The sequence below is a fragment of the Bos mutus genome, chromosome 3, assembly GCF_027580195.1.
Source record: "Bos mutus isolate GX-2022 chromosome 3, NWIPB_WYAK_1.1, whole genome shotgun sequence".
NCBI lineage: Eukaryota > Metazoa > Chordata > Mammalia > Artiodactyla > Bovidae > Bos > Bos mutus.
The window spans coordinates 87,618,049-87,633,696 of NC_091619.1; the positions used below are offsets into that span (position 1 = coordinate 87,618,049).

Sequence of the window (15,648 nt, forward strand, 5' to 3'; positions counted from 1 at the left end):
GGTACTTTCCCGTGGCAGAGAAGTTCTGTGCAGTGGGCTATGGGCTTGGAGGGGGTTTGTCCCACACACCTGGGGTAGTCACCTAATTTGTACAGATCTTTCACAGCCTGGGCTTCTGGGTTTTCTTTCTGGGTGGAAATCATCTTCTATGGAAAATAGAACTGCTCCAGGACAAAAAGTTTTCAGTTTTTCTAGTCCTTTTTGTGTTCTGCTGTTCAAGCATGAAGAAGACAGAGCCCTGTTTGAGTCTCAACAGGATCATGTTTCATGATCCCCAAAAAGTGTTTGTTGTAACTTCAAGCCACGCGAAAGGTGAAATATAGCTTATGGGGGGGCAGGGAGGATCCTGCTGGACCAGAGTCTACTTTTCATCTTGCTGTGGGGCTGTGTGCAGTTGGTGTGGGAGGATTTGATCCCCCTGAGGTCTGTAAGAGTTCTACATGATGAGAAGATCCAAGGCCAGAGTGCCTGCTTCCAGTAGAGAGAAGTGTAGAATTTCGACACTCAACATTTTATAAGCTCCTAATATGTGCAAGGTTCAATGCAAAGTGTAGGTGATACAGGATGATCGGGATTGGACTCCATCCTTAAGAAGCCTCCCATCAGAAGAAAGGCTGATGAGCAAAGTTTTGCAGACACGAGAGCACATGGCTTACTCTAGGCCCAGACATGACTTTGGTTCCCAGACAAGGTACACCTTTTCTTGAACTATGTGCCAGACACAGGTTCAGAATTCTTATCAAGTACGTTCTCTCCTTTAACCTTCATTTCATTCTTATCTCGCAGTTAGGAAACGGAAACTCTTAATATGTATTGGGTGTGAGCTCAGGAAATTAAATCGGGAAATCAGCCAGTAGACAGAGGTGGTGTCAGGATCTTGAAGGGAGGGATGTTTGTTTGAGGTGTCCTCTGCTCTCTTTGCCCTCAGTAGATGGCATGCAGGCTGGGAGAAAGATCTCTAAGAAATGAGATCAGTAAGAACCTTTATTTGGGGGGCTCACTGCTGGGCTAGAGGAAGTGGAGTTGAGAGCCAGCAGTGGAGGGACTGACTGAAACCTCTTCCTTGGGGACAGAGAGAAGGAGGAAGGAGAAGGTAATTTCCAGGTAGTGATGAGGACATAGGTTCTGCACCTGTCAGAGAAGAGTTGAAAAGTTTTATTGATTTTACATTTAACTGTGTTTGTTCAGATTTCCTTATACTGAGGCATCTGAAAACCCCCTTCCCCACTTGTTGGTAAAGAGTTCCCAGACAGGGCAGCCTCGGGCCTCCTGGCAGGACTGAACAGACCTTTTCTCTCCTGAGTCTCAACTTGTCCCTGGCTACGAGACAAACCTTCCTGTGCCACAGCTGTCACTGTTCACACCTCATTAGAAAATGAGACAAAAGGTTTAATTTTTTCCTTTGCAAAGGGTCCATTCAATTGCACTCAGACTGTAAATGTTTTCAAATGTTCCATTTCTTGACTAATATCTCACTTTCTTTTTTATTTTTATTTTTCACTTTCTTATAACTTAAGAAATTGCCTGGCCTTTCTTACTTTTTTTCAACAAAGGAATAATAATAAAATGTTTGAGTAGGTCATCTATGAAATGGGTGCAAAAACTCAAAAGGTACAAAGGATTTTGTGGTGGCTAGTAAGTCACTGTTTCCTTTGGCCTTCTAGTCACCGAGTTCTCCCAGGGTAACCAAGCATCCAGTGATAACCAGCATCCCCAGTGATTTTGATTGCATTTTGCTGATGACTGTATAACTAGAGAGAACACTGTGGAAATTGGTTCAACAAAGAATACAAGTCCCTTCTGTGGCCAGGCTCTGGCTGTTACAGCCTTGGTATTGGTGCAGTCTTACTAAGAACTTCATTTTTTTTTTTTTTTGCCTGTAATGTGTTCAGAATGAAGTCACAGGGCTGTCCTTATTAGTGAGTGCATTACCATCTGCAGGACAAAGATTCTTCCATCCAGAAAGCTGTTAGACATAGGAACTTTGAAGTGTTTTAGTCCCCATTTCAAAACCCAGCCATATGTTTCCTATTAAATTACATGACTGACAGCTGCCTCTTACAGTTACTTAGTACAAACTCCTGTTGCTAACTTGCTCAAATGGGGATCTGTGTATTTATTTTCCCACCTAATACAAATCATAAATTTCTCTTACTTGGGTAACTGAGCAAGTTCTTGAATCTTTCATCGTAAGCTAATTGAGGCAGAAACTGCCTGAGCCATCCTTATACACTTGTGAGTAAGCACTCAGTAAATGTTTCTCAATGATTCTAAGACGACTTAGTGAGGTCATATGCTCAGGAGGAAGGAGGTTGGGAATGAGTGATAGGAGAGTTTTCATTGACCTTTCCTCCGGGTTAGTTGCTGACTCCTTCAGCCAAGAGACCCTGGCTTCTTGACCTCCATCAGCTTGTTGACATCACTGGGCTTTCAGGAAAAAGTGATCATGACTGCTTCCTTGCTCCAGTGCCTGCTGATAGGAATTCATATTGGCTGATCTCTTTTGGTTACACCCTAGATTCCTTTGTGAGGAAAGGGAAAGTATTGAGGACTAATGCCGGTGACTAATGCTTCCTTTGTTTGAGAACTTATCTTTCACTGCTATTCATTTACCTTGAGAAGTAAGGAAGTGGGGCATGTAGATAGGGAGCACTGGACTGAGAGCCCATGGATATGAGGGCTGCTCCTACCCTGGCTGTGCAACTTTGGGCCTGTCACTACCCTTCTCTGGGCCTCAGTTTCCCTTTCTGTGCAATAAGAATTGGACTCTGTGGTCTCCATGTCGTTGTGTGTTTAGTCGCTCAGTTGTGTCCAACTCTCTGCAACCCTTTGGACTGTAGCCCCCTAGACTCCTCTGTCCATGGGATTTTTCAGGCAAGAATACTGGAATGGGTTGCCATTTCCTCCTCCAGGGAATCGTCCTGACTTAGGGATCCAACCCATGTCTCCTGCATTGCAGGCAGATTCTTTACCTGCTGAGCCTTTGGGGAAGCCCATAGTCTTGGTGGTCCTCCCTATTCAAAGTTGGGGGGCCCCTTTTCCTAAAGTCCACACTCCTAGGATCTTCCCTTTGCCTGTCCCCAAGGCCCAAATGTTAGTGACTGATTGGGATCTCTGGTTTTATGCTTCTAGGTTTTCTTCGTGTCTGACCTCTTCAAGACCAAGACCACACTCTCCCTGCCTCCTTCTGCCATCAGGAAGGACATGCTTTCGCCTGTGGACATTGACAGGAGCAATCACCACAACATGGTGTAGGCGCCACCCACCATGAGCTGTTCTTGGAAAATGACTGCTGACAGCAAGTTTTGCTGCTCTCCAATCTCATCAGACAGTAGAATGTAGGGAAAAACTTTTTGCCCGACTGATTTTTAAAAAAAAAAAAAAAAAAGTCTTACCTTGTGGCCTTCCAAAATAGGTAGCGTTCACCTGTATGGAAACAACAGCAAGCTAACAGCAAGTGCGGGAATCCCGGATATGCAGTTGGTTTAAGTGTTCATGTTCTAGTGAACACAGGCTTGTTCTGGAGCAAACACTAAGACGATTTGAGTGGAGTCTGCTGGTCACCTTTGTGAAAGCTGTTGGGAAAGCTCACATTCACCTTGTAGCACATGATGCCAGAAATAGCACTGAAGCAACAAACTAGCCATTGGGGGCTCCCCTCTTGTGTCTCTGTCCACACCACTCAATTCTCTACTGTGACTTTGGTTCAGGAACCTTATTTGTTTGTTTTTGCTTTTAAATATAAGAAAAGAGCAGGTTTGCTCAGTCCAGCGATCAAATCCTGAATCCAGATTCCCAGTCATGAGGCCTCATCACTCACTTCCTCAGCCCATAGGCCAGCACCCACAGTCCCTCACTTATAGTGATTAGGTGACTCTTTGTGGATGAGTGAATTTCACAAATAGCACAATTTTGGAAGAGCTGGAGGGTTCAGGCCCTCCTGTGTCTTCTCTTGACGCACCATCCTGTGATGCTGAAATGTCGATTACAGGATGCTGATGTTGTGTACAGCAATCACCCGGGCACTGGCACACTCGAGTAGTGATGATTAGCTTCGGCTACTGCTTTCTCCCTGGAAACCCTTGCTGGGTGCCCACCGGGATGGTCTCTGAGGGCCGGAGATGAGCACAGTTGTGGTCTGCCATCAGCTGATGGAAAGCAGCCTTCCATGCAAGAGATGGAGGAACGAAGGGGGCAGAATGAAAAATGAAGCAACCCTTTGGCTACTCACAGTCTGAATGAGCCAGAGTAGCAGACGGTCTCACATCCCAGAGGCGGCCCTTCCAGATAACGGAGTTGACGGGGGCAGGACCTCTGGGGGAGCCGCTCTTGCTAAGCTGTGTAAAGCACTATTGTCTTGGGGTTGATCTCTAGGGCAGTTCTTGGTAGGTTCTGCTGGGCAGAACACGTGGGTTAAATCTCCGTAGAGTTTCCTCATCTTCTCTCCATAAGTGTCCTTCCAAGCAAGGTCCCACTTGAGGCAGCAGTCAGGGACCGCTTCTACTGAACCTTTGAGGAAAGGAGGAAGGAAGAAATGCTTTCAGATCTCGGATGCACACCTTTCAAAGGGCTAAGTGTAACCACATGGGTCAACCACATGCACAGCCTTACTACAGAAGCCGTCCTTTCATTTCAACTTATAGCAAGCTATGATTTTTATATATAAATATTATATAAATAATGTATAAAACATTAAAAGTTAACTATGTAAAATATTATTTCTGAAACAATTTTAGCTATATCCACTATGATTATAAACTGTGTCTCGACCTGTGTTATTTACATTAGCTGCTTAAAAAAAGCATCAAGTTTAATTTTTTTTAATATCAACTAAAATACCGTAGTTCTGTGGTAGATGTTTTTACAATGAAAGAAATAACTGCAACTAGAGAAAACTGTATAAAAACATTAAATTGCCAGTATTTTTGTAAGGTTCCATTTTGTAAAGAGAATAATATTCAAAGACTTTTGTAGAATACAAAGTGAAAATTTGTATCTGCGAAACTATACTTGTATTAAATGTGCTTTTTAAATAAAAGCTCATAACAACTAAGGAGGGAGCTGGAGACTTGGAATGGTTGAGGGGGGTTGGTCTTGGTGGTTGGGGGCTGGGAGGAGGCCATACTCCTTCAGGGGCTCCCCTCCCCGACAGGGCACCACTGTAGGATTCTCTCCCTGCGAAATACAGTGGCTGTGGTGTAGATACTGATGCCCTGAACTCTTTCATCTCCAAGAGCCTGTTTGCAGAGTGACGCTCTGGTCCTGCTCTCCTCTCAGACAGCCCTCCTCTTCTAAAGAGCTTTTGTATTCTAAAGGGGGGTTTCCCCAGGGAGGAGGGAGTTGTGAGTCCCCCAAAGGCAGATAAGGAGCAGGCTGTCGATAAGTTATGCTTGGGGAGTTCACTGAGGCAATCCTTTACACAGCTGGTGACATCAAAGGCAGGAGGGTGCACTGCTAAGAATGGCATTTGGCTCCTGCTTTTCCTCTCTGATCCCCTGGAGAAGGGAATGGCTACCCACTTCAGTATTTTTGCCTGGAGAATTCTGCAGACAGAGGAGCCTGGTGGGCTACAGTCCATGGGGTCGCAAAGAGTTGGACGCAACTGAGCGACTTTCACTCTCTCACTTTCTTCTCTGTGTTTCCCCAACCTGTAAGAGGAGGGGAAGCTGGACACTAACGTCGTTTAAGTACCAGTGTGCCAGGCACTGCAGCCTGTCTGTCGCTTTTGATTCTTCCAGGAGTTCTGATTTTGAGAAATAAGGAATACAAAGGAATGCAAAAATGATGTTTAAGATTGTGGAGGAGTAAACCACAGGCCAGAACTTGGATTCCTCTCCTATTGCTGCTATAAAAATATTACCCACTAACTTGTGGCTTAAAACAGCACAAGTGTATTACCTCTTAGTTCTGGAGGCTCTAGAGGCGCTGTTTCCTGGTCTTTTCCACCTTATGCAGGTCATCCACTTTCTTTGGTTTGTTTCCTCTCTTCAAAGCCCAGCAATCTTCTGTCATCTCTCTGATTTTCTTCTGCCACCCCTTCCACATTTAGGGCCCTGATGCTGACATTGGATCCACTCAGATAGCCCAGGATAATCTACCCAAGTTACAGTCAGCTGATTAACAACCTTAATTCCATCTGCTACCTTAATTGCTTAACTTCCCTTTGTCATGTTACATAGCATATTCACAGGTCCCAGGAATTAGGAAGTGGACATCTTTGGGGGGACCATTATTCTGTCTACCTCTGGCTCCCGAAGATTTACATCCATCCCATATTCAAAGTACACTCACCCTATCCCAGCATTCCCCAAAGTCTCAACACATTATAACATCAGTTCAAAATCTCAAATCTCATCATGCAAACTACATCATCTAAGTAAGGTAAGATTGAGGTTCTGGGTTTAATCTATCCTGAGGCACACTTGCTCTGCATCTATGAATCTATGAATTTGTGAAACTTAAGAGATAAGTTACCTGCTCCCAAAATTCTGTGATGGGACAGGCATAGGATAACAGTTATAGATAGCCCTATTCAAAAGAGAAAATGGAAGGAAAAAAGGAGTCACTGGTCTCAAGCAATTCTAAAATCCAGCCAGGCAAACTCCATTTGGTATCTCTACTCAGATCTCTGTCCTAATTCAGCATTTTCTCGGCATTTTCCTGTGAGTGGACATAACTTTGGATCCCAGAATGCAGAGAGGGAGATTCTTAAGGCCAGAGTCTGAAGTTTTCCCTTCAAATCTAGGGGAACAAAAGTCCAGATAGATAAAATAACTTGCTAGCAGGAGGAGGGGGATACACAGCAAGTTAGTGGAGGAGCTGTGGAGATCAAGTCACTGCATACTACTGGTCTCCCTGTCTTCCCATTATACTTATCCAACAGTACTTGATGAATTAAACTAGTCTCAATAAGAAGTAGCACCATTTCATGGGTACTTAAGGGAAAGATGGGCTTCCCTTATGGCTCAGTTAGTAAAGAATCCACCTGCAATGGAGGAGACCCGGGTTCGATCTCTGGGTCAGGAAGATCCCCTGGAGAAGGGAATGGCTACCCTACCCAGTATTCTTGCCTGGAGAATTCCATGGGGTTGCAAAGACATGACTGAGCGAATGACACTTTCACTTAAGCAAAGATGGAGCCATGCCATAATATAGGGCAGCTCTGGGATTCAGATTCAAATTATTTCAGTTATTTGTTGATTAATACTCATTAAGTACTCTGTACCAGGCACTAGTAAATCCATGAAGGACAGTGGGTAAAAGGGACAAGATAATAGCTTCAGGGACTTGTGAGTTAGAGAAGGATGCAAAAAGTCAAGTAATCATTTAACTAGGCAATTAAGAACTCAGACAAGTGTTACAAAGAAAGAATACAGGAAGTTAAGAGAGATATCAGCTGGAGGACCTATCCTGTCTGATGGTGGCTTTCCTGAGATCCACCAAGGGCCAAAGCCTGTTTACACTATCCGGACCAATGACATGAATGGAAAGGGCTCCACAAGATGTAGGTCTAGGAGAAGAGACGAGTGAGTGAGTAAGTGATTATCAGTTCAGTTCAGTCGCTCAGTCGTGTCCGACTCTTTTCGACCCCATGAATCGCAGCACACCAGGCCTCCCTGTCCATCACCAACTCCCGGAGTTCACTCAAACTCACGTCCATCGAGTCGGTGATGCCATCCAGCCATCTCATCCTCTGTCATCCCCTTCTCCTCCTGCCCCCAATCCCTCCCAGCGTCAGAGTCTTTTCCAATGAGTCAACTCTTTGCATGAGGTGGCCAAAATATTGTAGTTTCAGCTTTAGCATCAGTCCTTCCAATGAAGTGATTATGGTAGTATGATAATGGGCGGAGGAGCCTATGTGAAGTGTTGCAGGAGTGTAATGAGTAGAATGAGTTAGACTTTGATGTCCTCCATGTGGACCCTCTCCCTATCTCTGGTAAGCATCCCTTCTAGAACATCCAACCCTGAAAAAATTCCAGCTTCTGGATGAACCCTTCCAATAATGCTAATTTTGCCTTCAACAGCCCACTGCAGTCTTTGGAAAACTTGAGTGCACACATCACATTTGGATTCTCTTCACCTCCTTTGAACAGAAGACAAGTCATGAATGGCCCCAGATATCAGAGGTGAATCAGCGAGGCTTTGGTAGAATTCTTTTGCTATCAGAATGGTTTGTAAATGATGAGTAAGAAAAAGAGAGACAATCCATTTTTAGAACTTTCTAACAGAGGGTATCTCCTCAAAGTTGCTCTAGTGCTTCGCAGCCACTGCTCCAGTGCCTACCGTCTTGGTGGGGCTTCTCTGACCTTGGACATGTGGTGTCTCCTCAAAGTCACTGTAGTGCCGCACAGTCCCCACTCCAGGGCTGTATTTTGACACCGTACTTATTTAACTTTCTATGCAGAGTATGTCATGAGAAATGCTGGGCTGGATGAAGCACAAGCTGGAATCAAGATTGCTGGGAGAAATATCAATAACCTCAGATATGCAGATGACACCACTGTTATGGCAGAAAGTAAAGAAGAAATAGAGAGTCTCCTGATGAAAGTGAAAGAGGAGAGTGAAAGAGTTGGCTTAAAACTCAACATTCAGAAAACATTCAGAAAAGATCATGGCATCTGGTCCCATCACTTCATGGCAAATAGATGGGGAAACAGTGGAAACAGTGGCAGACTATTTTGGGGGGCTCCAAAATCACTGCAGATGGTGACTGCAGCCATGAAATTAAAAGACTCTTACTCCTTGGAAAGAAATTTATGACCAACCTAGACAGCATATTAAAAAGCAGAGACATCACTTTGCCAACAAAGGTCCATCTAGTCAAAGTTTTGGTTTTTCCAGTAGTCATGTATGGATGTGAGAGTTGGACTATAAAGAAAGCTGAGTGTCAAAGAATTGATGCTTTTGAACTGTGGTTTTGGAGAAGATTCTTGAGAGTCCCTTAGACTGCAAGGAGATCCAACCAGTCCTTCCTAAAGGAAATCAGTCCTGAATATTCATTGGAAGGACTGATGCTGAAGCTGAAACTCCAATACTTTGGCCACCTGATGTGAAGAACTGATTCATTTGAAAAGACCCTGATGCTGGGAAAGATTGAAGGTGGGAGGAGAAGGGGATGACAGAGGATGAGGTGGTTGGATGGCATCACCGACTCAATGGACATGAGTTTGAGTAGACTCCGGGAGTTGGTGATGGACAGGGAGGCCTGGCATGCTGCAGTCCATGAGGCTGTAAAGAATTGGATGCTACTGAGAGACTGAACTGAACTGAATGGAGGGTGTACAAATGGTAGACAAACACAGAAGTGTGCTCAACTTTATTAGTCATAGGGAAATGCAAATTAAAATCACAGTGAGGTATTGCTTCATACTTGTGACCCCCTTGTCTAATTAAAAAACAACTGGCAGTATGAAATGTTGTTGAAGAGGTAAAACAACTGAACTCTCATTCACTGCAAGCAGGGATGCAAATTGGTTCAGCCATTTTGGAAAACGTTGGGAGTATCTACTAAAGCCAATAATATGCATACCCCATCCTCCTGAAATTCCACTCCTACCTAAATATACACCCAACAGAGGGATGTATATTATCTCCAAAACTGGAAATAACTCAAATCTACATCAACGATTGAGCAGATCATTGAATAATGAAATCAAACATTCACACGAGGATACAATTTAGCAATGAAAATGAACAAACCCCTTCAATGCACAACAATACAAATAAATTTCACAGAAAGAATATTGAGTGAATGGAAACAGGCACAACAGAATGAAGTTCAAAATAAGCAAACTCACAGCAAAAGAAACAATCCACTAAAAGACAGTCTACTGAAAGGGAAGATAAATATCTGCAGACTTTATATCCAATAAAACGTTAATACCCCCAAAATATAAATAAATCATACAACTCAATAGCAAAAGACATATAATCCAATTTAACAATGGATAATGGTCCTAGGTAGACATTTTTCCAAAGTATATGGATGACCAACAGGTACACGAAAAGATGCTCTACGTTACTAATCACTAGGGAGACGGCAATGGCACCCCACTCCAGTATTCTTGGCTTGAAAATCCCATGGAGGGAGGAGCCTGGTAGGCTGCAGTCCAGGGGGTCACGATGAGACGGACATGACTGAGCGACTTCACTTTCACTTTTCAGTTTCAAGCATTGGAGAAGGAAATGGCAACTCACTCCAGTGTTCTTGCCTGGAGAATCCCAGGGACGGGGGAGCCTGGTGGGCTGCCGTCTATGGGGTCACACAGAGTCGGACACGACTGAAGCGACTTAGCAGCAGGGAAATGCTAATCAAAATCATAATGAGATATCACCTCATGCCTATTAGAGTGACTAATATAAAAAAACAAGATATAATAATTGCTGGTAAAAATGTGAAGTACAGGGAATCCTTGTTCAAATGGTGGGATGTAAACTGATACAGCCACTATGGAAAAACAATATGGAGGTTCCTCAAAAAAAAAAAAAAAAAAAGTAGAATTATTATATGATCCAGCCATTCTACCTCTGGGTATATATCTGAAGAGACTGAAAACTGTGTTGAGATATCTGCACACCCCCAACAAAGTTTTTAACAGCATTATTTACAATAGCCAATTCATGGAGACAACCTAAGTGTCCATCAACAGATGAATGAATAAATAAGGTATGGAATATATTACACATGTGATGGAGTATTATTCCAGTATAAAAAAGAAATTCTAACATTTGCAACAGTGTGTATGTAACTGAAAGGCATTATGCTAAGTGAAGTAAGTCCGACAGAAGAAGGCAAATGTTGAGTGATCTCACTTATATGTGAAACATAACAAAAACCAAACTCTCATGTGCCAAGAGGGAAAATGATGTAAGATAAGCGGTTAGTGACTAATGGAACACAGTCGAGTCAAAATAACTGAATCTAGGTTGTTTGTGCTCAGTGGCCAAGTTGTGTCTGACTCTTTGTGACCCTGTGATTGTGGCCCACAAGGCTTCTCTGTCCATGGGATTTCCCAGGCAGGAATTTTGGAGTGGGTTGCCATTACCTTCTCCAGAGGATGTTCCCAACCCAGGGATCAAACCCATGTCTCTTTCATCTCCTGCATTGGCAGGCCAATACTTTAGCACTGTGCCACCTGGGAAGCCCAACTAAATCTAGGTTACTAAATCCCAAAGGAACAAACACATCATGAGTGACACCAAAAGGGATTGCTATAGGCTTTCTCCAGTTCCTTTCATCACCTACTAGAAGATCCCTCCAAACAGGGGGTCTAATCCCTCTTCTTTACATTTTATATCCTCAAAGTCTGGGTTATCTAGGAATTAGTATGAAAATGGTAAAATATATGAAAAGTCAGAGTTTCTTTCACTGGGGGTTTCAGGTCTAGACTCCTCCATTGGTCACTGATAAACACATTTTCAAGAGTGGCTATTTGCTTGTTTCAATTTATTTTATGTCCCGATGAACCAATTTACTTTTTAAGATACACATCTTTTATAAATGAAAGAACATATGACAAACAGAGTTATAAATTACCAAAACACTGTGGGTTTAGGATGATGCTAAGAGGTAGTTTTGGAGAAGGCACTGGCACCCCACTCCAGTACTCTTGCCTGGAAAATCCCATGGACAGAGGAGCCTGGTAGGCTGCAGTCCATGGGGTCGCTGGGAGTTGGACACGACTGAGCGACTTCACTTTCACTTTTCACTTTCATGCATTGGAGAAGCAAATGGCAGCCCACTCCAGTGTTCTTGCCTGGAGAATCCCAGGGATGGGGGAGCCTGGTGGGCTGAAGTCTATGGGGTCGCACAGAGTCGGACACGACTGAAGCGACTTAGCAGTAGCAGCAGCAAGAGGTACTTTAGTTAAATTGACATTTTCATTTTTAGAACTAAGTTATTTTGGCAAGAACTAACATGACCTTTTCAACATGATATTCACATTTTATGACAAATTTAAGAATGATTATCAGAAAAGATAATCTTTAGAGAAATGTTAATGTTTGTCCATTCTTTGCTGATATTTATTATATTCTGGGAATTTTAAATTTTATAGCATAAATCAGGGGGAACAAGGATTTTAATATACATAATTTTGATTTAAGGATAATTTCCCTCTCAAATATGTTGGCTGGAAAATGTATATAAAATTTTAAATTTAACTGTCACCCTTATTTTATTATACACTCCAACTCCATAGGCATTGTAAGTTCATTTGTTTAAAACAGCTAGTGAGGAGGGAGGCGCCAAGATGGCGGAAGAGTAGGACGGGGAAAACACTTTCTCCCCCACAAATTCATCAAAAGAGCATTTAAACGTCGAGTAAATTCCACAAAACAACTTCTGAATGCCGGCAGAGGACATCAGGCACCCAGAAAAAAACCCAACTCTTGAAAGGAGGTAGGAAAAAATATTAAAGACAATAAAAGAGACAAAGAGGGAGGGACGGAGTTCCGTCCCGGAAGAGAGTCTTAAAAGAGAGAAGTTTCCAAACACCAGGAAACCTTCTCACTGCGAATCCGTGCCGAGCTTTGGAAGCACAGAGGGCAACATAACAGGGAGAAAAAATAAATAAACAATTAAAACTCGCAGATTGTGAGCCCTACGGTAACTCCCCCAGCGGAGAAGCAGCGCAGACGCCTGCATCCGCCATTAGCAAGCGGGGTCTGGGCAGGGAGGCGCGGCGCGGGCTGCATCGCTCAGAGTAAGAATCTGGCCTGAATACCCTGAGCACTATCTGAGCGAAATAATTTGGGCTAGCAAACCAGACTGTGGGATATCTACCATGCGAAAAGCCAGCCCTAACCTAAGACACCGCCAGCCCGCGCACGGAACAAAGGACTAAACAGAGATAGCCGGCTGCAGACCTTCCCCCTCCGGTGACAGGCAGCCAGAACCGGAAGGGGGCAATCGCAGCCCCAGAGAGACATTATCTATAAAACTGTAAGCAGGCTTCTTTGCTAACTAAAACTTCTTGGGGGTCTGGACGGTTAACATCTGCCTGAGAAGGTGCGCCGGTTTTACACCCAGATAACCGAGTGGCGGGGAGGCGATAAGTCGCAGCATTGGCGCTCGCCAAACACCTCATCACTTGAGCTGCTCGGACCTGGGAAGAGCACAAAACGCAGGCCCAACTGAGTCTGCGTCTCTGAGGACTACCTGAGTGCCTGAACCTGAGTGGCTTGGACCTGGGAGGTGCATGCAACCCAGGGCCAGCCTCGGATTGTTCCCGGCGGAACAATCTAGAGCCTGAGCAGTGTGGGCAGGGAGGCTACACGCGCCGTGAGCGGGGGCAGACCCAGTGTGGCTGAGGTACTGCGGAAGACGCCAGTGTCATTTGTTTGCAGCATCCCTCCCTCCCTCTCCCCATAGCGACTGAACAAAGAGAAGAAATACAGCTCCACCCACCAGAACACCGACACAAGCTTCCCTAACCAGGAAACCTTGACAAGCCACCTCTACATACCCACACACAGCGAGGAAACGCCACAATAAAGAGAACTCCACAAACTGCCAGAATACAGAAAGGACTCCCAAACTCAGCAATTTAAACAAGATGAAGAGACAGAGGAATACCCAGCAGATAAAGGAACAGGATAAATACCCACTAAACCAAACAAAAGAGGAAGAGATAGGGAATCTACCTGATAAAGAATTCCAAATAATGATAGTGAAATTGATCCAAAATCTTGAAATTAAAATGGAATCACATATAAATAGCCTAGAGACAAGGATTGAGAAGATGCAAGAAAGGTTTAACAAGGACCTAGAAGAAATAAAAAAGAGTCAATATATAATGAATAATGCAATAAATGAAATTAAAAACACTCTGGAGGCAACAAATAGTAGAATAACAGAGGCAGAAGATAGGATTAGTGAATTAGAAGATAGAATGGTAGAAATAAATGAATCAGAGAGGATAAAAGAAAAACGAATTAAAAGAAATGAGGACAATCTCAGAGACCTCCAGGACAATATTAAACGCTACAACATTCGAATCATAGGGTTCCAGAAGAAGAAGACAAAAAGAAAGACCATGAGAAAATACTTGAGGAGATAATAGTTGAAAACTTCCCTAAAATGGGAAGGAAATAATCACCCAAGTCCAAGAAACCCAGAGAGTCCCAAACAGGATAAACCCAAGGCAAAACACCCCAAGACACATATTAATCAAATTAACAAAGATCAAACACAAAGAACAAATATTAAAAGCAGCAAGGGAAAAACAACAAATAACACACAAGGGAATTCCCATAAGGATAACAGCTGATCTTTCAATAGAAACTCTTCAAGCCAGGAGGGAATGGCAAGACATACTTAAAATGATGAAAGAAAATAACCTACAGCCCAGATTATTGTACCCAGCAAAGATCTCATTCAAGTATGAAGGAGAAATCAAAAGCTTTTCAGATAAGCAAAAGCTGAGAGAATTCTGCACCACCAAACCAGCTCTCCAACAAATACTAAAGGATATTCTCTAGACAGGAAACACAAAAATGGTGTATAAACTCAACCCAAAACAATAAAGTAAATGGCAACGGATCATACTTATCAGTAATTACCTTAAACGTAAATGGGTTGAATGCCCCAAACTAAAAGACAAAGACTGGCTGAATGGATACAAAAACAAGACCCTACATATGTTGTCTACAAGAGACCCACCTCAAAACAGGGGACACATACAGACTGAAAGTGAAGGGCTGGAAAAAGATTTTCCATGCAAATAGGGACTAAAAGAAAGCAGGAGTCACAATACTCGTATCAGATAAATTAGACTCTAAAACAAAGGCTGTGAAAAGAGACAAAGAAGGTCACTACATAATGATTAAAGGATCAATCCAAGGAAAAAAAATAAAATAAAATAAAACAGCTAGTGATTTTATCTTAAAAAAAAAAAAAAAAAATGGAAACCAAACTCAAAGAAAAAGACCAGATTTGTGGTTACTGGAGTCAGGGGCTGAAGGGAGGTGGAATTGGATGAAGGTGGTCAAAATGTACAGACTTCCAGTTACAAGATAAGAACTAGGATGTAATGTACATGATGATGTAGTTAATGCTACTCTATGGGAGAAGGCAATGGCACCCCACTCCAGTATTCTTGCCTGGAAAATCCCATGGATGGAGGAGCCTGGTAGGCTGCAGTCCATGGGGTCGCTAAGAGTCAGATACGACTGAGTGACTTCACTTTCACTTTTCACTTTCATGCATTGGAGAGGGAAATGGCAACCCACTCCAGTATTCTTGCCTGGAGAACCCCAGGGATGGGGGAGCCTGGTGGGCTGCCGTCTATGGGGTCACACAGAGTCGGACATGACTGAAGCGACTTAGCAGCAGCAGCATGGTATACATGGAAGTTAAGAGAGTAAATCCTAAGAGTTCTCATCACAAGGAAAAAATATTTTCTTAATCTTTTTTTTTTTTTTTTTTGGTATTACAAGAGATGATGAATACTGACTAAACTCATTGTGGTAAACATTTCACAATATATGTAAGTCAAACATTATACTGTACACCTTAAATGTATACAGTGCTGTATGTCAACTATATCTCAATAAAACTGAATAAAAAAAAAAAAAAACAAAACAAGCAAGTAAAAACAAGGAATTAGGTAAGAACAGAAAATTCCAAAGCAATGATGACACATTAGT

At 43.0% G+C, this 15,648-nt stretch overlaps 1 protein-coding gene across 1 annotated transcript in view; it reads left to right on the forward strand.

Annotated features, from left to right (window-relative positions):
* PLPP3 (phospholipid phosphatase 3) overlaps positions 1-5,054 on the forward strand; it is an 89,487-nt gene extending 84,433 nt beyond the window's left edge. Inside the window, exon 6 of the mRNA XM_005903333.3 lies at positions 3,133-5,054. Within this exon, the coding sequence (XP_005903395.1) occupies positions 3,133-3,255 (123 nt within the window). The 3' untranslated portion in view covers positions 3,256-5,054. The remainder of the gene's footprint in view (positions 1-3,132) is intronic.
* Positions 5,055-15,648: the final 10,594 nt, after the last annotated feature.